This window comes from Anabrus simplex, chromosome 1, assembly GCF_040414725.1.
Source record: "Anabrus simplex isolate iqAnaSimp1 chromosome 1, ASM4041472v1, whole genome shotgun sequence".
NCBI classification, from domain to species: domain Eukaryota; kingdom Metazoa; phylum Arthropoda; class Insecta; order Orthoptera; family Tettigoniidae; genus Anabrus; species Anabrus simplex.
The window spans coordinates 145433061-145455693 of NC_090265.1; the positions used below are offsets into that span (position 1 = coordinate 145433061).

The following is a 22633-nucleotide window of genomic DNA, read 5'->3' on the forward strand; positions in this document are numbered from 1 at the left end:
GAAATAGGTATTTTTTGTTTTCTGAAATCCACTTAAAGGGGGGAGGGTGAATTGAAAAATTAGTTGAATTATTTGTATGAGGATACTTACATCTAATAGAAACGAAAGTTGTTACAGACGTGAAAATTAGTATTTGGATCCCCATTAGAAACAAAGAGAAAACATTTTGTGGGTGGGGGACCATCTTGGGGGCGGGGGTGAAAAGAAGTTGCATTCCTTTTATCGGGACACATATCTCAAAAACTGAAGATGTTAGAGTAGGGATAAATTGTATTTAGAATATCCTTTACTATTAAAGAAACAAGTATTTTTTGCCGGAAAATTCACTTGGGAGGGGGGGTAGGGGAGTGTGAAAGGAAGTGAAAAGAAACTGAATTCTTTTTATGGGGATACTTATATCTCAAAACTGAAGGTAACAGACGTGAGCATTGGTATTTGGAATCTCCTTTAAACATAAAGAAACACGCCTTCCTTTTTTTGGAGGGGGGGGGGGGGGGAAATCAACTTAACGGCAGTGGGGTGAAGAAGGAGTTGAGACCAATTGATTTTACTGTTCATAATGTACTTATTCCTGTCATAAACCGGTCATTTTGAATCTTTTCTGGGTTCATTTTTAAGAGCCATCTTTTCCTTTGGAGAACTTAAAAGTTAGATTACAGTAGATTCTCTTGGCATATAAATAAAAAAACACATTTGAAATGAAATGGCGTATGGCTTTTATTGCCGGGAGTGTCCGAGGACAAGTTCGGCTCGCCAGATGCAGGTCTTTTTATTTGACGTCCGTAGGCGACCTGCGCGTTGTGATGAAGATGAAATGATGATGAAGACGACACATACACCCAGCCCCCGTGCCAGCGAAGTTAACCAATTAAGGTTAAAGTTCCTGACCCTGCCGAGAATCGAACCCGGGACCCTGTGACCAAAGGCCAGCACGCTAACCATTTAGCCATGGAGCCGGACACATTTGAAATAAACGTTAGGAATAATATTAACCGTGCAATTGTTCACCTCTATAATAAGGTCAATAATGCATGGTAGTATATCATTCGTATCGCCAGTAATCCTGCGCACTTGCCTACGCGCGACAATGGTGCTGGTCACATTGTCAGCAATGACAATGGCAGCAGATGTAATTTACCGCCAAGTAGCGGTCTTGCATCTTGCTGTGGGGTCCAGAACATCAATAATAATAATAATAATAATAATAATAATAATAATAATAATAATAATAATAATAATAATAATAATAATAATAATAATAATAATAATAATAATAATAATAATAATAATAATAACCATTCAACTAATATCACCCTCACTAATAATAAAAATAAAAATGTTCTGGACCATCGTCAAAATGTTCGGACTTCGCTGGAAATGGGACCTGGCCGGGTAGTGACTACAAATGCAGTCCGGTCGCGGGTTCAGTACCGCCAAGGCACCCAAGACACCACCACTCTGGATCTCCTCAAGGATTTGATCCATATTAAAAATGCTTATAGGAAAAGATGGCAAAGGTTTAAGGACCCAACTGACCGGGTGGAATACCTGGACCTAGCCCGGGAAATACGAAGTCGATTGCTGGAAAGAAAGATTGAAAAATGTGAGTAACTTTGCCGTAATCGCTCAGAAAACGAGTCAGATCGCGAAATTTGCCGGATTCTCTCAAAAAACGAGTTAGATCGAGAATTTCGGCGGTTTATATATAAAACGTTAAGCATTCAATTATAAATTTCAGTATAATACCGTAGCGAAGCACAGGTATCTTGCTAGTATTACATATGTATTAAATTAAATACAAGAACGGTGTGATTATACAACAAAAACCATTTAGTATTTATATACACACTAAGAAACTAAAAGAAACTAAAAGACACTAAAGAGGCTGCCACACTGCTGAATGCGCATGGCAAGCAGGTGAATCATACCTCAGTGTCCATGACCTTGGCAAAAACATATATATACACACCTGCTACCCTTCCTCACAGCACATGCAAAGTCTCCACTACATGCCACGGTGCTATGCAAATCGGTTAGCTGTGACGAACAACATTTTGTGCGTATTACTGCTAAAAATGTTGTTAATTAAAGAAAATAAAGGAATGAATCAGCTGATAAAACAACAGGGCTTGTACAAATTGCTTTTTTCTATAATTCCTAGCTTTAGCCGGCTAAAATGAAATAAAAAATGTTTATGTTTTCTCCACAAAGTGGGTGGATAGCATCCCCACCCCATAATCGCCACTACTGCAGAAAGAAATAAACAATCAAAGAGAGAACAAGCAATACTATTGTCAATAGACAGTACACCTCATAGGATTACATTACATTTTAGTAAAAAGATGAAGGAAAATTTACCTATGAGCATGCACTAGCATAAGTCCTGCAGACATGATGACTTTTACCCTTTGCACAACAGGGTTGGGTTTTTGGTCTTCTTCATGTAAAGCTCGCATTATAAGAGACTTGTCATGCCAAGCTGGACGACCTCCTTGGCCACACCTTGATAACTAAAACAGAAAGAAGAAAAAAAAAAACATAAATGAGTATAATGTTCTCAGAAACAGGAAATAACAACTTAATAATTTTCATAAAGATAAATTTTCAGTTTCCCCACATCCTTTATCAAAAAGATGTTGAGAGAAATACAATGACTGTAATAAGTAAAAAATACCATTTAACAAAGATAATGAGAGAGGAAGGGGCTGCCTAGCTAAAGCAATGAAGGCATGCTTAGTTCATCTGGAAGGACACGAGTTTCATTCCCCAGGATTCCACTTATAGAAAGGCTAAGCCTACACCAGAAATTACCGGGCGAGTTGGCCGTGCGCGTAGAGGCGTGCGGCTGTGAGCTTGCATCCGGGAGATAGTAGGTTCGAATCCCACTATCGGCAGCCCTGAAAATGGTTTTCCGTGGTTTCCCATTTTCACACCAGGCAAATGCTGGGGCTGTACCTTAATTAAGGCCACGGCCGCTTCCTTCCAACTCCTAGGCCTTTCCTATCCCATTGTCGCCATAAGACCTATCTGTGTCGGCGCGACGTAAAGCCCCTAGCAAAAAAAAAAATAAAAAACACCAGAAATTAGGAGTAGGTTAATTCCCCACAACTAAGGTTAAGTTATAAGGAGATTCCTACCTTCCAATACTTGTCAATTTTTTATAATAATTTTATAGATTACATGAAATAATTCAGCCTAATCTCTAGATATATATTAAATAGGACATGTTTCATTCCGATTACGGAACATCTTCAGCTAAAAGATTTAATAAAAATGACAAGATAATTAAAACACATGCAATGATTATGGTGACAAAATAAAATGTTCATTCATGTTGGGTTAAAATTTCCAACAAGTCAGCGTCCAAGTGACGAAGTAAAATCGGCGTACGGGGTCTTCTTATGCTGGAGGCGTGTATGTTTGTTGATCTTGAAGATAAAACTAGTAATATAAAAGATTTTCTTACAATATGGATGTCAGGGGAACTCTTAAAAAACAACCGTAGTTGACGTTGAGTTGAAGTTAGACTACTAAAATGAGTCTCATAGTCGGTCGTGTCGTATTTAACGTCATCCCTTACGCCATGTCATTAACTGACTGTCAGTTGAGTCAGTTGATGACATGGCATAAGAGATGACGTTAAATACGACACGACCGACTATGAGACTCATTTTAGTAGTCTAACTTCAACTCAACGTCAACTACGGTTGTTTTCTAAGAGTTCCCCTGACATTCATATTGTAAGAAAATCTTTTATATTACTAGTTTTATCTTCAAGATCAACAAACATACATGCCTCCAGCATAAGAAGACCTCTTACACTGACTTTACTTCATCACTTGGACAGTGACTTGGAAATTTTAACCCAACATGATTGAACATTTTATTTTGTCACCATAATCATTGCATGTGTTTTAATTGTCTTGCCATTTTTATTAAATCTTCTTGCTGAAGATGTTCTATAATCGGAACGAAACATGTCCTATTTAATATATATCTAGAGATTAGGCTGAATTATGTCATGTAATCAATAAAATTATTATAAAAATTTGACTAGTATTGGAAGGTGGGAATCTCCTTATAACCTTAGTTGTGTTGAGCCAATAGGGGACAAAATATGAGATTTATAAGCTATTGGAAGCCACTACCTTCTACCTCCCCAAGGGCATAAATGGCCTGTACAGACACGGCTCGGATGACTTTGGGATGGGTTGGAAAGTACAGAATTCAGATTCAGGCTTGCAGTAAATGAGAACAAGAAGGATATGTTTTAATAATGAACCGAAAGAAAAATTACCATCAGAGGTAAAGGAAACAAGTGTGAGGTCAGACATGGAGAAAAAGAAATTCTAGTGGCAAGATGTTCAGAAAAAATAACTGTACTACAGGAAAAAGCAGTGAGTGCTTCTTTTTTAAACATCTGGGAAACTTTGGAAATTATGATAAAGATTAATCAGGACCCCTTAAAACAACTAGCATCAATCAATCCCAAGGAATTCAAGATAAAAATGAAGTTAGTCCTGTTTTTAGCTGAACCTGGTCAACCACCACTCAGCATTTGAACATGGAGTAAAATGGAAACTGAGCATCGAACACTGACTGTTTCTGGTCAACAGAAGAACCACTTACGATTACGGTATCAGAGACAATACTAAATGAATGGTGATAAACAAACTGTTTATGACAATAATGACTGTATCTATCTGTAGTACGTTTAACACCTGTTCTCGGAACGGGGGAAAAGGAGAAAGAAAGAAAGAAAGAAAGAAAGAAAGAAAGCTTTTTTTGCTAGTTGCTTTACGTCGCACCGACACAGATAGGTCTTATGGCGACAATGGGACAGGGAAGGGCTAGGAGTGGGAAGGAAACGGCCGTGGCCTTAATTAAGGTACAGCCCCAGCATTTGCCTGGTGTGAAAATGAGAAACCACGGAAAACCATTTTCAGGGCTGCCGACAGTGGGGTTTGAACCTACTATCTCCCGAATACTGGATACTGGCCGCACTTAAGCGACTGCAGCTATCGAGCTCGGTAAGAAAGAAAGAAAGAAGAAGAATATTCAGATTTAAGAGTTTCCTCAAAACATCACAGGTTGGCATTGTAAAACAAAAATAAGCAATCTGGTAGGTTGAACCCCTGCAGCAACATGTTAAATAAAAGTTCACTCCATAGAAAATTGAAAATTGTGTTACATCATGGTGGACTGTAAGATAGATTCAAAAGTGCAGATGAAAGGCATCATTTTCTCTACATACTGTGATGAACTGACAGTTTGCATCAGAAACTGAAATGGAAACAGGAAAGACTTTATAAACTTGCATAATAATGCACAACCATACATGATAGCAAATGACTCAAAAACCATACATCAACTACGGTGCTCTATGAAACCCTGTAGTATAATTCCGTAAAGAACACAAAACTGTGGGAGTTTGGTACATCATATAACCTTGGGAGATGGTTCATTCTAGGACCTCCATAGTCAAAGAAATTCTAGTGGCAAGACATTCAGGAAGAAAAATTGTACTACATGAAAAACCAGTGAGTGCTTATTGAAAGAATTCAATGACATCATGAGACAGTCAAGTGGAGGGAGAATCACATGACTGCTAGATGGTTGGCAGATTCAAATCACCTTGGCCAGTGGCCACTTAGTTCACTTGGATCTTCCAGCGTATTGTAATGGGAATGGCTTTACTTTTAGGAAAATTGATTGCAATCTATCTACCTAAATCAGTTTTTACTCATGGGCAGTAAGTAGAAAGTGGTGTTCAGTCAGATATACAGGTGGTCATTGATGAAATGAGTAAACAAGGCCAAGATGGTGATGCTCCATGTACAATGAACATACACTTATAAAACGTGACACTTTGGGCACCTACAGCAAGAAAAACCTTGTTTGGCAGTACATGCTTTTGAAATACAGAAACGGGTGGTAAGCCTCTGTCATTACTTACAGAACCTACAATAGGTACTTTCCCAATATGTGACCAATGAAATTACTTGCTCAGTTAATAAACTGCACCCTCTCTTTCATTTAACCACTGTAATGATACATCTTTGAGAGCAGAGCTTAAGAGTACCTAAAATAATATATAGTAAATAATAATATACACAGTAATACATAACACTTTTCTATCTCACAGTCATTCACTCATCCAGTCACACAAATTGGTCAGCTGCATTCAGCAAGTAGTCTCGGCAAGCAGTCTTAAAATGTAAGTAATAAGGTGGTATTTCTGACACTGACAGGCAGGGAATTCCAAAGTCTGGAACCCGTCACAATAAAAGAATTGTTATACAAAGAGGATCGGTGAACAGGAATAGAAAGGGAGGAACCACAGCGGGTATTACCGCTGTGAAAGGAGGACAAATATTTTTGTCGTTTATCAGGTTTCAGCCATGAAATAGTGTGATTGTATGGGGTGACGTGTATCATAACACAGACCTCTAAATAAATCTAAGGCAACAATTCAGTTCTCGCTGAAGTTTCAAAGTGTGCTCTTTTGTTGCATCTACAAGAATGACGACACAGTAGTCAAGGATGGGAAGCACTAGTGATGATGATGATGATGATGATGCTTGTTGTTTAAAGGAGCCTAACATCTAGGTCATCGGCCCCTAATGATACGAAATGAGACAAAATGGAATAACAAATTAAAAGTCCAAAATTCTCCACTGACCAGAATTCAAAACGTGAGGACGAAGAATGAATGGATGGATATGAATTTAAAACAATCAGTTGATCTGACCCGCAATATCTCTCATTCACAGAAACTGACATGAAACAATAGTATTACTGACCAAGGGACTGCGTCTATAGCATAATACTGAATTGATGATGCTTTTAGTCTAAAGGGGTCCAAAATCCAAGTCATCAGCCCCTCATAATGGTACTTATCGCTAGGAAAGTAGAAACATTAAAGAGAGAGGGTATTGAATAGGTGGAAACAATTACCCTCACTCCTTAATGTAAATCTGGATTCAATACGGACCAAAATGAATTTTTTTGACATTAACACGTTCGCGGCCGATGACAACACATATGCGTCATGACTCCACTTTCACTCAGTGCCGATGACGACACACGTGCGTCACATTCCGCGCCAAATATTAAAGCTCGTATTTCCGCCAATATGTATGTAAACAAATAGACCTCTTATCTGTGTATTGTTAAGGTGTTATTAAGCATATGCGCCATCCGGGCATCAGATCAATTGTTAATTAAATCTCTGTAGTCATTACAAGTCGGCATACATTTCTGCGATATCAAGAGGGAACAGTGAAGTTTCAGAACCTTCTCACTGGAAGAAACCCCGTCTTAGCGGAATAAACAGGCGATTTGCAATTAATGATGATAGTCTGGAAGCTCTCCTGAACGCTAGTGACAGTGACAGCATTGATAGTGATGACAGTGTGAACAGTGAGAATTTTAATCACGGATGTGTGTGTCGAGCATCTACTCCCAATTCTCACATTACAGAAGATGAGGAAGACTATCTCATCTCCAAATCTCCCGCCAAATAATATGGGCAATATTTCAGGGGTCATTTCTTGGAGTTCAGATTCGTCTTCAGTGAAACAAATGCACTTTATTGGTCGGCCGAGAATGAATGTTCCACTGCCAAATGACGCGAAACCTATTGATTATTTTCGCTTGCTTGCAGATGACAAGTTGCTGAATAACATTGTAACTGAATGTAACGCATTTGCAGAAGAGTTATTTTTATGAGGAAATGTCACTGAAAAGTAGCACACTGTATTGACTGGTTACATTGTACAGCTTATGGAGTAATGTAAGTATACATTGTTCACACAGCAATAATAAGATGCTACTGCACAGTTCTTGTGTGTGAAATTTTCAAAAACTTATTTTTCTCTTGTAAAGAAGTTCTACAATCGAACAAAACATTATTTTCCTCGTTCCACTTCATTATCAAGTCATGACGCACATGCTGGGTCAAACAGCACCGAAGGCGAAAAGCTCATCGGTAGTGCCGCTGACGCAGCGTGTGCGTCATGGCTCGTATGCACATAAATAATATTGAAATAATTAAAATAATAATCTAAAATGCATAAGGACACAGAAATGAACTCCCTTAAACAAAAAAAGTGTTACTGTACCACGGTAATGGTTGCCGATATCTGAGCGGCCGCAAACGTGTTAAATAAAAAAAGTAGAAACTGGTATTTGTCATGTTGCGGTGCTAATCAAAAGTAGCGTAGACTCGCGGCATTCCACACAGTATGGTACTACTCACAGGTAATGACATTCTCACATGGAATACAAACCTATCGTGTTTCGCACATTGTGATGCCATTTACAGGCAACACAAATCTATGGTGTTCACTACATACGTGTACTAACCACAGGGACCCGCACTATCCCGTGATGTTACTCATATAGTGGGTACTAATCATAGGCAAGCCAGAACCATGGTGTCGCTCCTAACGTGGTACTAATCACAGGTACTGTAGAAGCTAGCAATGCACTCTGTTGCTACTAATCACAAACCAATTTGGTACCTACCATAATGGTACTACACGCAAGTAAAAGCGACCCATAGTGTTCCCCGCGTGATGGTACTAATCTCAAGTAGTTTCATGGTTCTAATACAATCATCCCTTGGTCACCCCTTTTAGTTGCCTCTTACAACAGGCCGGGGATACTGTGGGTGTATTCTTCGTCTGCATCCCCCACCCACAGGGGTTGTGTGTTTGGTCCGCGAGAGGTATTTTATTTCCCTCAAGTCGTCGGCAAGCCGGGTAAGACCATCTCCCCCTGCTACGCCAGCGTAGTAGGTTTGTGGGGAAGCACTAGTAATTGTATGAGTTTGACTCTCACCTTATAAGGCAAAATATTGCTATTCCTTTAAGAGAATGAAGTATCAAAAATATTTTTTTACAGACACTTTCAATATATTCAGACCAATTTAAAGTTTCGTTCATTGTCACTCCAAGATTTGTCACAGTTTGGTTGAATGGAATAACTCTGGCATTCAATATACTAAGATATAGTATTTGGCTTCAGAACAGACAACAGATATCTAGTTTTAGACATTCATGCAAGCTTCATCTAATGGAACTTTGAAAGGAATAAGCTGTATCAACAGGGTTACTGTGAGGTAATACAAAGCTATAGGAAAAAACTTACCTCCAGAATGAGAGACAAGCAGGCTGGGTAGAAAGTCATGAACACAACATAATTCACTATGACTGACATACAGGCAAAGCAGCAGAGAATCTCCAGACGTCGTACACCTGAACACAAACCAAACATGTAGATTAGCAAAATATATTTAATAACACATCTTGAGAATTAAAAAATAATTACTGTATAAGTAATTCCTTTATATTAAAATATCAGAAATATGTAAAATCTCTCTATCCTGGTCAAGTGGTAATAATAATTTATCAGTAAATAGCACACATTTTATAAAGTTACAATATTTTAGCTATGTGTTTATTTGTTTATTTATAACTTTAATGTTCTTCAGTCCATCAAAACTAATTCAGTACAGCATAAATTTAGAAAATACCTGAAAAAGAAAACTTTTATTGACAGATTATACAAGAAGTAATCTTTTTCAGGTACAATCTGCTCATAAATGTTTTATTTTTCACATATTTTTTAAATTAATGTTATACTCAATTAGTTTCGATAGACTAAAGAACCTCACAGTTAAAAATTAATCAGATCTAAAATGAAGAAAAATAGCTTCCATTATAAGTTACATATGTGGTTCTGTGATGTATGGCTTTATTCCTGCTCGATCCTACCCTCTCCCTTCCTCCTGCTTACTACATTGCTTATCACTAAAAATGTAAGCAATTTTAAAAACGACCTTGATATCAGTAAATATTGATAATTATTTCCTAGATCTTGTTCTGCTCATCTTACCCTATACAATTATTGAAAATCCACAGCCTGTTTCCAGTTATTCGACCGGGGCAGGAATGGAATGAATGAAGCCCCCATCTAGCGGTGAGGATAGGAATTGTGCCGGCTGCTGAAGCCTATCGCACTCCTCTGGAGCAATGATTAATGAATGACAGATGAAATGAAAACTCAGAGATAATTTGGTCAACAAACTAAATTCTTACTTGTAAAATATAGTTTAGTATAGTGCATGAATAGTACCCAACAAGAAAAATATGTGTGTGTGTATTTTTAAAATATTTTTTGCCATGTTCAATCAATCAATCAATCAATCAATCAATCAATCAATCAATCAATCAATACTGATCTGCATTTAGGGCAGTCGCCTAGGTCGCAGATTCCTTATCTGTTGTTTCTCTAGCCTTTTCTTAAATGATTGTAAAGAAATTGGAAATTTATTGAACATCTCCCTTGGTAAGTTATTCCAATCCCTAACTCCCCTTTCTATAAACGAATATTTGCATCAATTTGTCCTCGTGAATTCCAGCTTTATCTTCATCTTCATATTGAATTCCGTGAGATCTTCTAAGTTAAGCAATATTAAGCATCACTTGGATGAATAGTTCATGTGCTGTTGGCTAGAGGAGCGTAAATGAACTGCTAGTAAACACTGGTTCATGATGCCTGATCACTGGCTTCTGGTCTAGCTGGAGCAATGACTAAGTTGCCAATTTCAAGGTTTCTATAATGCACTAGGTCATCATCATCATCATCATCATCATCATCATCATCATCATCATCATCATCATCATCATGTATTCAAGGTGGTTGCTTTTTTTTTTCTCTCTTATCACGTAAACTTTCTGTCCGACTCCTTGGCTGAATGGTCAGTTTACTGCCGTTCGGTTCAGAGGGTCCTAGATTGGATTTCTGGCCAGGTGAGGGATTTGAATTGCTTCTGATTAATTCTTCTAGCTCAAGGACTGGCTGTTTATGTATGTCCCAACACTCTCCTCTTCATATTCAGACAACACACCACACTACTAACCACCACAGGAAACATGCAATAGTGATTACATCTCTCCATGTAGGCTTGGTGCCAGGAAGGGCATCCAGATGTAAAACAGGGCCAAATCCCCATGTGCTGTATAGTTCGCACCTGCAACTCCACAGTAGTGGTAGTAGTAGTAGTAGTAGTAGTAGTAGTAGTAGTAGTAGTAGTAGTAGTAGTAGTAGTAGTAGTAGTAGTAGTAGTAGTAGTAGTAGTAGTAGTAGTAGAAGAAGAAGAAGAAGAAGATTGTAAAAGTTTTCATCTTCAGAGGATAACCACTCCTCTTTTTAACAGGATTTTCTACTAAGCAGGTTTTGATTCCCGTTAACCTCTGGGATAACATCATTAATTTATGATCAAAAGGCTAGTGAGTCTGTAGGAAGTAAACAGGACAAAAGATCTGGTAAGTGATGGGCAACAGTCCTTGAAACTACAATGACACAAGGTCTCCACTCCAGTGTCACTGTGTCTGCTGTCATATGTCCTTAACCACATAGTTAAAGACTTAGCCCACAAGGCTTCAAAGTAATAGTTCAAAAGCCATTCCAGTATAAAGAATATCCTAGATGGATAAACAACAACACAGCATGTGTTAAACAAAAACTAAAAGAAAAACTAAGAGTTCTGATATATTCAAGAATCCACACATCATTACAGTAACAGTAACAGATGCATGTACTTGTTCACTACAAAGTAAATATTCCAACAACAGATACGATGATGAAGGGATAAGTGGAATAAATAGTATGATTAGCTCTAAAATTAACAAAAGAAATCAAATAACTGGCCGATTGTTTGACTAATCTGGGTGTTAGGTTCATCTCTAAAGATACTACAGTAGGCAACTTGATGTTTTGGGGATGTACAAACATGGAAGGCGATATGCTGATGCAGAATTATTTATGCTGATGCAGAATTTTTTGAAAAGATGAACAGTTATGCGGGGAACGACACAGAAAGGAACGTGATTGTAGAGGGTGATCTCAATTTACCAAATACTAATTGGAAAGATAATGAGAATGACTGAAAGCATGAACAACAAATGGCAAAAAAATTAATCTGGGAAGGATAGCTGAATCGCAAAGTGTTGAACCAACTACAGGGAAGAATAGTTTGGACATGGTGCTGGGTAAAACCAGATGAGCTCTATAGAGAAACCGAAGGGTAATAGATGGTAAAAGTGGTGAAGCTGTTTTTGTAGTTAAAAATAAATGCAATAGAAAGGAAGATTTTAATATTTAGGACTATTAGGCAGTACCAAATGGTTGTTAAAACAGGCATGAGAGAGTTTTTAAAAAGTAATTATGATCTGCAGAAAACAGTAAATAAAAATTTAAACAGTCTGTAGAATGGGTTTAAAGCAATTAAGGAATGTGAAAACCGGTACATCTATAAGGTGGTAAAGAATGGTAGATACACATTATATTATAACTAGAGCTCGGATTACATGTAATATAAAAATTAGAAATATGTACATAAATATGTAGCTAAAATTGACAAAATATGTAGTTAAATATGCAATATGGCGAGCACAATTGCCAATTATACAAATTATATTGAAAAATGGAATAGCATGTATAGATATTTTATGGCAAAAACAGGTTCCAGGAAGGACATTCCAAGAATCATTAATGAACAAGGGAAGCGCATCTCTGAGAATTTACAGAAGGCAGAAGTATTTAGTCAGCAGTATGTAGAGATAGTTGGATATAAGGATAATATCCAGATAGAGGGAGCCTCCATGGCTCAGGAGGCACTGCGCCAGTCTCTCACTCGTGGGTTCTGTGGTTCAAATCCTCGTTACTTCCATGTGAGATTTGTGCTGGACAAAGTGGAGGAGGGAAACATATTTCTCCAGGTAATCCAGTTTTCCCTGTCATCTTTCATTCCAGCAACACTCGCCAATATCATTTCACTTCATCTGTCAGTCATTTATCATTGCCCTAGAGGAGTGCAATAGGCTTCAGCAGCCAGCACGATTCCCATCCTCACCGCTAGATGGGGAATTCATTCATTTCATTCCTGACCTGTTTGAGTGGAATAAGATTCTGGAGGTATAATAAATGCAATGGGTTGGCATATAGTACCATATTTTGAGTACTTATCTGATTACTGTTTGCATGAAGGAGCTATACCAAGTAAACGGAGAATACAAAGCAAAGGGTGATAAAAAATAAAGCAGATTACTATAACGCAATCAGCTTGATATGTGTTGCATGTAGGCTCTGGGAAAGCATTCTTTCTGATTAATAACTGGTTGCAAAATTACTAACTGGGTTGATAAAAGGCAATTCGGGCTAAGAAAAGATTATTCCAGGCTCAATTTTCAGGATTCCAGTAAGATACATCAATATTTTAGATTCAAGATGTCAAATGGACTGTATCGCTACTGACCTACCCAAAGCTTTTGATAGGGTAGATAATGGGACGCGGCTGACAAAAATGAGGGCTATTGGATGAGGCATAAGGGTAATTGAATGAGTAGCTTAATTTCTGGAAAGAACTCCGAGCACTAGAATACGTGAAACATTATCTGATCCTGTAGCGACAAAAAGGGGATTTCTAAGGCAGTGTTACTGAACCTTTATGTTTTCCTAGTTTTGTTTAGTTTTAATTTATTTACGGTTTGTAAAGGTATGCAAAGGAGATGACATATAAGTCACTGGGATGATGCCAATTAGAATATGGTTCCAGTGTGAAAGATCCTCACCAGCATTACTTGATCGAGATCTGGAAAAGAACCAACGTAAAACAGCACGATTTGTTCCGAGTGATTTCTTACAAAAGAGTTGTGTTAGAAAATGTTGCAAACTTTCTGGGAGTAAGCTGATGAGCTGTTCGACTAAGTAGTATATTTCAAGATGACAGTGGAGATATGGCGAGGAATGACATTAGTACACTAATGAGACTAAATGGAGTTTTAAAAAGTAGCAAAGATCATACTGTGGAAATAAATTTGGAACTGAAGAGAACAAACTGGCGCAAATATTTGTTTAAAGGAAGACGAACTAGGTATTAGAATAATTCAGCAAGGAGATGCCCGATAAATTTCCAGCTTCTTGGAAATCATTTCAGGTAGTCTATTGATACTGAATCTGTTAACTGGGCGACAGCCCTAAATGCAGATCAGTGGTGATCAATGACGACTGAAAAATGGGAGGCAAAAATTTAAGCAGAATAAGTCTATTTGAGAAACAAATTAACCAAAGATAGTAGAAGCCTGAAGAAGCAATATTTTAAATCCTGGAGGTCAAATGGACTGTATCACTATTGACCTAACCGAGGCTTTTGATAAGGAATGGAACCTGTAAGCTTTCATAGCTTACATAAGGATAAAATATTTACTAATATTGATCAAAAGCAGGAATTAAAACAATGATGAGCAAAGGAAGTTTGTGGCAAGTTGGTAAAGTAGAAGATAGAAGATATCAGCATCTTACAATAAAAAAGAAGAGTTACACGCAACATGAGTAGGACAGCTGTTTAATGTAATCTTGCTCCATGATTTAAGAGTATATCAAATTTCTGCTGCAGCCAGGATACAAACAACTGCTTCATATAAGTCTGTTGATATGTGACACAAAAAAGCAAGGCAGAAATAATTTCATAATGGATAAATACAGCAAAATCTCACCTGACAAGGTACCCACTCCAATGACAAGCGTTTCTACTATGGTGTCCAATGTGATAGTTGGGCCTAACATTGCCATGCCTCGAGCAATATTGTGCTTCACTTCATCTTGGCTAGAGGCACTCAAAGCAAATTGAGCAAGAACAGTTGCTTTTGAGAGATCAATCAGCAGAAGGAAGAAGAAGAGAGCATCCCTGGAAATCAATCACAAAAATGACATATAAATTCAGTTTCATGACCATAGTATATACTAAATAAGGGGTTATAAAAATATATTCTACTGCAATGATAAATAAGATGTTTTACAAATGCAAATATTTATTTTCATACAAATAAAGGAAATTTGATATACTGTAGTTTGACAGACCATCAATACCTCTTAGTAAATGAACACGGGTTCATATCCCACTGTTGGCAGCCCTGAAGATGGTTTTCCATGGTTTCCCATTTTCACACCAGGCAAATGCTGGGGCTGTACCTTAATTAAGGCCACGGCCGCTTCCTTCCAACTCCTAGGCCTTTCCTGTCCTATCGTCACCATAAGACCTATCTGTCTTGGTGCGACATAAAGCCACTTGCAAGTAAATCAACATAATATAAATATCTGATCTCTGTTACTTCAGTAATTGGCACATTCATAATTGTTAAGCTGGATATAACGATTTACAATTTTAAGGCTGAATCCTTAAGAGCAAATGGTATCCTTAACTGCACTTCAGTCCAATGGCAAACCAGTAAGTTCTCACAGAAAGATGTGTCAACTTCCTTCTACATGACATGCTGTTCAGTACTAGTACTCAGTATAAGGGCTAATTTAATCATAACATTTATAATTTGAAATATGGTATCTGTACTCAGAGGCAGATCCAGGGAGGGGCTTTAACCCCTACCCCCCCACCCTCTAAGTACATTTAAAAGTTTGAAAGTTTGATTCAACTTACAAGATTTTCTGGCTCAGGCGTTTGATGTCCGATCCAATATATCAGGTAAATTTATTGGAGCCCAAGCAATAATTTTAAATGAGCATACTCTGGCATTTTACACACATTGCTTCAGCCATCAACTGAACTTGTGTGTTACAAAAAGCTGTGATATTAGGCAAATTAAGAATATGATAGGGGTTACCTCATCAGTGACAATGCTTGTCTCTGCTTCTGTGAAAAAGAATGTCTGCTCTTCAAAGAGTGATATTAGCGAACCAGATATCAGTGAGTCAAAAAAGACCAAGTAAAAATTATTTTGTCTTACTCATTGGCTAGAAAGACATGATAGATTCATTGTATTTCAGTAACTAGTGTTACATGTTGTAAGGCTTCTTAAACAAATAGAAGAAGATCCAGATAGTGAGACGTTAATAAGTTAAGCTGTTGTCTTTGGCACGGCTTTGAGAAGAAGTCAATTTATCATTGGTGTGGAAACAGCAGTTCACTCTTTGGCCCACACTTTGAAACTAAGCAAGTTTTTGCAAGATCCTAAATAATATTTTTCATCTGCATTGGCTTACATTGGCACCACAATAGGAAGTTTCAATATAATGAGAAAAAAATACTCATGAAAATTGTAGTAAAGACACTTTTATTGCAGCAAATGACATGGCTGCTTCAATGGGTGCAGAAATCTGGCTCCCACGTATTAGTGGCAGGCAAATTCGAAGAATGAATGTGTCAACTAAGAACACTAGTAGGCTATTCTTACCTTTTATTGAACCCTTAATAAGACTGTGATAATGTTAACAAAATGACCCGCTTAGAAGGGGTTATTCCCAGTAGCTTCCCTATGTTTACAGTAGACGAATTATTAAAGCAACAGAGATGTATGAAGCAGATTGCTCAGCAACAAGTGCTGAATTAAGAGCAGAAATATTACTATGAAGAGACAATTGGACAACGTCTCATCCAGAAGAAACTAGAAAGCCAAAAATTTGTATATAATAGGTCTATGTAATGAAGACATCTTTCCCAATATTAGACTATTGCTACAAATATTTGCCACCCTGCCAGTCATGACAGACTCTACAGAGAGAAGTTTCTCGACCTTACGTACGCTAAAAACCTACAAGTACAATGGGAGAGGACTGGCTTGATGGCCTTGTATTAGCAAACATCCATAAGTAAAGGGAAATAAATGTCAAAACCACGAAGGCTGGATATTTCTAGCTGGTCAAATATTGATTGATGTGAACTGCGAATACATAACTGCACAAAGTAAAGTTTATGTAGTACTTTAAACATTATTTAATGGAATTTTGTGGTGAAAGAAATATCAATAAATTACCTTAACTAGCATTTTCTATGCTGTAACAATTACCTTGAAATAAACTTGAGAAATTTCATCACAACAGCAGTAAAATATCCCAATTACTTGTTTTTGCTTTGTGGTATGGAATTTTTTTTTAAGTTAGCCCCTCCCTTTAGGAAATCCTGGATATGCCTCTGTCTGTACTGATTTGTCACTTTTGTAGGTACGTATATCTAGAAGCATGTCATAATGGGAGGAGGGAGCAATAGAAAGAGCAAACAAGGACAGACATGAATACACAAAAGAGCAAGGATAAGCTCCACATCTTCATACACTGCCGTCTTCAAACAGATAGGCTCTCTCAACAATCCCAGTTCTTTTACGTCCATCTCTTCTCAGCCCCTGACAAGCTCGTTACAGTTTCCCAGCTTCATCAGGATGGGGTGTTCAACACTCATTGAGGAGCCATCCTGCAGGAAATGTACACCGGGTGTCTCATCCAAGAGTGATCAGGCACCTTTTTCTCTGGTGTTTTGCAAGATAATTATTTTCACTTTAGTTTTTATAATATGTAGGTAGAGTCAGCCCAAACAAAGACTGCTGATCATGTACGTCATGTGACATCCAGTGTTGAGATTGGCTGTCAATGCAAACTACACTGCCGGCCAAAAGTTTCCGGACAAAACATATGTACTCGCATGAATATGTTTAATGATTGTTTAATGACAGAATATATTACTGTAACCAAGTTTCGCATTCAGGCAACAGTGACGAGTTTATGTTTGACATTCAGCATCAGAAAAAATGCATCCTACTGTATAATACCTACAGTGAAACATGGAGGGGGCTCTGTGATGGTTTGCAGTTGTTTCACATTCAGTGGAGTTGGTAGGCTGCACCAAATTCAAGGAACACTGGACAAAAACGACTACTATTACATCCTATCTTGTTATGCACTTCGATCTGGACCGCAACATTGGTTTGTCCTCCAACAAGACAATGACCCCAGACACACATCCTTCTATTGCATGAATTATCTGCAAAACAAGCAAAACTCTGGGAATTGTTTTTAATGGAATGCCCCCCCACAATCCAATTGAGCTGCCGTGGGAGGAGTTAGATCGGCAAGTCCGAAGAGTGTCTTTCTTCATTGGAAAAGCTGTGGGACATCATGCAGAATGCCTGCATCAGTGTTAGAAAAACTTATTCTGAGAATGCCGAGAATAGTTAAAAGTCTATTTGCAGCAAAGTGGGGTTTCTCTGATGAGAAGAGAGTTGTTCTGGTGATCTGTGGGAGTAAATATGTACACGTTGTCTATTTCTTGCTCAGATGTAATGTAAAAACATAGTTTTATTGTAAAATATTAGTTTTAGAATATATATTTGTCAATTCCTTGCGTAGGTACGTTGTTTTCTTTTAATCTCAGTCCATTCTTTAACAGTTCAATGCTTGTCCAGAAACTTTTCGCTGGTAGTGTATGTGTTGAAGTGCAATTTTATGTGCCCAATCAATAGAACAATCTCAAATTGTATTGTAAAGGTGGAATTTATCCTCAAAAAATGTTTAATACTTGTTCAAGGTTGACAATATGGGTTAATAATGAAATTCATTTTTTTGTAACCTTAAATCAGTCTATTGTGATATTCCATTCAAGGATATTTATTGACGGTAACAGCACAACAAGAGGAACAGCAGCAGCTGAATGAGACTGCTGTACGACAGTAGTGTGGAGACTGCACGGCACCATGGAAGATGTGCTATCACTAACAATGAATATTCTTGATTAGAATATTGTATTAAACTAATTTGAGGCTACTTTATTTTATTTTCATTTTTTTAGTTTGTTTTGGCCTACTAGGGACTACGGGGCTTGTCTTAACTCTTAGCTAAGGTCTTCTGCTTTTTTTGGCCCAGTATGCTTTCATTTTCTGAATGTGTGTCTGCTTCCTCATACATGTGACTATGTCTTCTTGATATTCGTAGAACTCGTTGTGCCTGATCCTGTAGGTGCCATCTTCCTCTATTATGGTTCCTAGTATCCTCCTCAAGATCTTCCTCTCTTTAAGTTCTAGTTTCCTGAGTGGGCCGTTTCAACTCATCGAGAGGCACTCAGAAGAGTAGAGTACAGAGGGTCTTACTGTTGAACTGTAGTGCTTCAGCTCTAGGTTCTTGGAGAGGTACTTGGAGGTGTAGATGCTTTCAGAAGAATGAAAGACCCTCTCTAACTTGGTGCACCTGGTGTCTATGGCCAAACTTTTTCTCTCGTTTGCCGAGATCCATTCTCCTAAGTACATGACTGCAGGAGCTTTACTTATGGTGTTGTTACCTAGTGGAATTGTAGATGGAACTTACTTTACGTTAGTGATAAACTCCATCTTCCGTAGGTTAACCCTCAAGCCGGTTTTTGCTGCAATACTGTTGGTGAGTAGCCTCCTCCATGCTGTTAGCCAGTAGGGTAAGATCATCTGCAAAGGTACACTGAGGTTGTCTTTCTTGTACCCAAGCCTCAGTCCTGCTTCTGATGATAATGTGTCAGTCCATTCCCTGATGATCTTCTCTAGGACACAGTTGAAAAGAATGCAAGAGAGACTATCTTCCTGTCTGACTCCTGTCTGGATGGGAAAGCTCTCATAGAGCTCACCCCTGAACTTGACTTTGGAGGTGGTGTTCGTCAAGGTAGCTTGGACCAGTCTGATGGTCTTCCCATCTAGGCCTAGTTCCTGCAGGGTAGAGAAGAGGGGGGGTCTGTCTGTCTATTGAATTGCATGCCTTCTGGAACTCCACCAAAATGGTCACACAAGGGTGTCCCTCTCGGCTCCTGAGGTTTTGTATCTGCTCCATGCAGGACCTACTGGTGCAGAAACCAGCCTGGTATTCACCTAGCTGGGAGTCCAGCTGTTCAGTTACTCTAGTTAGCAGGGCTGTAGAGATCTTGTTAGGTTGCAAGCAACAGGGAGATGCCTCTGTAGTTGTTGAGGTCGGTCTTACTTCCCTCCTTGTGTAGTGGATGAATCACGGCTGAGGTCCATCCCTCTGGCAAGACCTCTGTTGCTGTTGTTGTTGTTGTTGTTATTATTATTATTATTATTATTATTATTATTATTATTATTATTATTATTATTATTATTATTATTATTATTATTATTATTATTATTATTATTATTATTATTATTATTTCTGAAAAGAAATATTTTTAAATATTGTAAAGGTGGAATCTATCCTCAAAGAATCTTGAGAAACTATGTAATTTCAAACAACTGTTGATAACTAGAGCCCGGATTTCCATGCAAATGCATGTTTTTAAATAAGCTAGCTACACTTCTCAAACTTTGCAAATATTCGTTTTACGACTTAACAATTCCCAATAACCGTTCTTTTTCCGTGCATGTTTGCATGTTTTGGCCTTTTTAGGAGAAAATTCATGCATGATGCATATTTGGAAGAGTTTGGATTTAATAGCGAATATTTGGACGTTTAATATTGCATAATATGACTTTTATTCTGACTTTGACGTATATATATTGTTAACTTGCATGAGAGTGCCTTTTCTGAATGTTAGTTTGCAGAATTTGGGACAAGTTTTCCACGTTATAGACTACAGTATGTCTATTACTGAGGGACGGAGAGAATGTATTCCTGGCATCCTATCTGACAACCAAAGTTAGTAACCTACATACGTTACAGGTTCTATAATCCAATTAACCAAACACTTCCTTATCTGTTGCTTGAGTAAACAATGCCGTAAGTCGGAAGGCCCCCCACGTCAATCTCTAATTCTTTACAGTTTTAATAATAATAATAATGTTATTTGCTTTACGTCCCACTAACTACATTTTAAGGTCTTCGGAGACGCTGAGGTGCCGGAATTTAGTCCCGCAGGAGTTCTTTTATGTGCCAGTAAATCCACCGACACGGGGCTGTCGTATTTGAGCACCTTCAAATACCACCGGACTGAGCCAGGATCGAACCTGCCAAGTTGGGGTTAGAAGGCCAGCGCCTTAACCGTCTGAGCCACTCAGCCCGGCTTTACAGTTTTACAGTTGTACATTGCTAAAAATTGAACCGTAAATTGTGCATTAATCATTGACGGCTTATTTTTCGTCTACAGTATGTTAGACGAACAAAACTTGTTTCGCACTTCTGTGGCGCCGCGTTACTGAGATAGCAGCTCACAAAGTCTAGCTTTGCATTGAACCCTCTTCCGCTGTTATCCTGGAATTTCCTGCCCGGAATTCTCTCTCGTCACACGTCTTTGTTATCGCAGCAGGCAATCGTTACCAGTTATTGAGGACATTCAAATGTGCCTGTAATCACTGCAGCTAGAGATAAGTTGAACAAATTAATTGGTTCAAATTCTGATTTTGAATTCGTCAAGTTTATAAAAGACGTATTATGGTGAAAATGCAAAAGACGTATTATGGTGAATCAATCAATCAATCAATACTGATCTGCATTTAGGGCAGTCGCCCAGGTGGCAGATTCCCTATTTGTTGTTTTCCTAGCCTTTTCCTAAATGATTTCAAAGAAATTGGAAATTTATTGAACATCTCTCTTGGTAAGTCATTCCAATCCCTAACTCCCCTTCCTATAAATGAATATTTGCCCCAGTTTGTCCTCTTGAATTCCAACTTTATCTTCATATTGTGATCTTTCCTACTTTTATAAACGCCATTCAAACTTATTCGTCTACTAATGTCATTCCACGCCATCTCTCCGCTGACAGCCCGGAACATACCACTTAGTCGAGCAGCTCGTCTTCTTTCTCTCAATTCTTCCCAACCCAAACATTGCAACATTTTTGTAACGCTACTCTTACGGCATTGTTTACTCAAGCAACAGATAAGAAAGTGTTGAACTTCAATTATTTAATTTTTAATGTTAATAATTTCAATACGGAACAATGAAATTTTTATCTTTAAACGCTACTCTTTTGTCGGAAATCGCCCAGAACAAATCGAGCTGCTTTTCTTTGGATTTTTTCCAGTTCTTGAATCAGGTAATCCTGGTGAGGGTCCCATATACTGGAACCATACTGTAGTTGGGGTCTTACCAGAGACTTATATGCCCTCTCCTTTACATCCTTACTACAACCCCTTAACACCCTCATAACCATGTGCAGAGATCTGTACCCTTTATTTACAATCCCATTTATGTGATTACCCCAATGAAGATCTTTCCTTATATTAACACCTAGATACTTACAATGATCCCCAAAAGGAACTTTCACCCCATCAATGCAGTAATTAAAACTGAGAGGACTTTTCCTACTTGTAAAACTCACAACCTGACTTTTAACCCTGTTTATCAACATACCATTGCCTGCTGTCCATCTCACAACATTTTCGAGGTCACGTTGCAGTTGCTCACAAACTTATTTATCACTCTATATAGAATAACATCATCCGCAAAAAGCCTTACCTCCGATTCCACTCCTTTACTCATATCATTTATATATATAAGAAAACATAAAGGTCCGATAATACTGCCTTGAGGAATTCCCCTCTTAATTAGTACAGGGTCAGATAAAGCTTTGCCTACTCTAATTCTCTGAGATCTATTTTCTAGAAATATAGCAACCCATTCAGTCACTCTTTTGTCTAGTCCAATTGCACTCATTTTTGCCAGTAGTCTCCCATGATCCACCCTATCAAATGCTTTAGACAGGTCAATCTCGATACAGTCCATTTGACCTCCTGAATCCAAGATATCTGCTATATCTTGCTGGAATCCTACAAGTTGAGCTTCAGTGGAATAACCTTTCCTAAAACCGAATTGCCTTCTATCGAACCAGTTATTAATTTCACAAACATGTCTAATATAATCAGAAAGAATG

General features: G+C 38.0%; 1 protein-coding gene across 4 annotated transcripts in view; it reads right to left on the bottom strand.

The window, feature by feature from the left end:
* Hmgcr (HMG coenzyme A reductase) overlaps window positions 1-22633 on the bottom strand; it is a 239892-nt gene that overhangs the window by 68225 nt on the left and 149034 nt on the right. For all 4 annotated transcript variants that reach the window (XM_067157567.2, XM_067157573.2, XM_067157581.2 and 1 more), the window contains exons 5-7: window positions 14565-14755; window positions 9154-9260; window positions 2359-2510 (exon numbers count right to left, since the gene is read on the bottom strand). In XM_067157567.2, the coding sequence (XP_067013668.2) occupies window positions 2359-2510; window positions 9154-9260; window positions 14565-14755 (450 nt within the window). The remainder of the gene's footprint in view (window positions 1-2358; window positions 2511-9153; window positions 9261-14564; window positions 14756-22633) is intronic.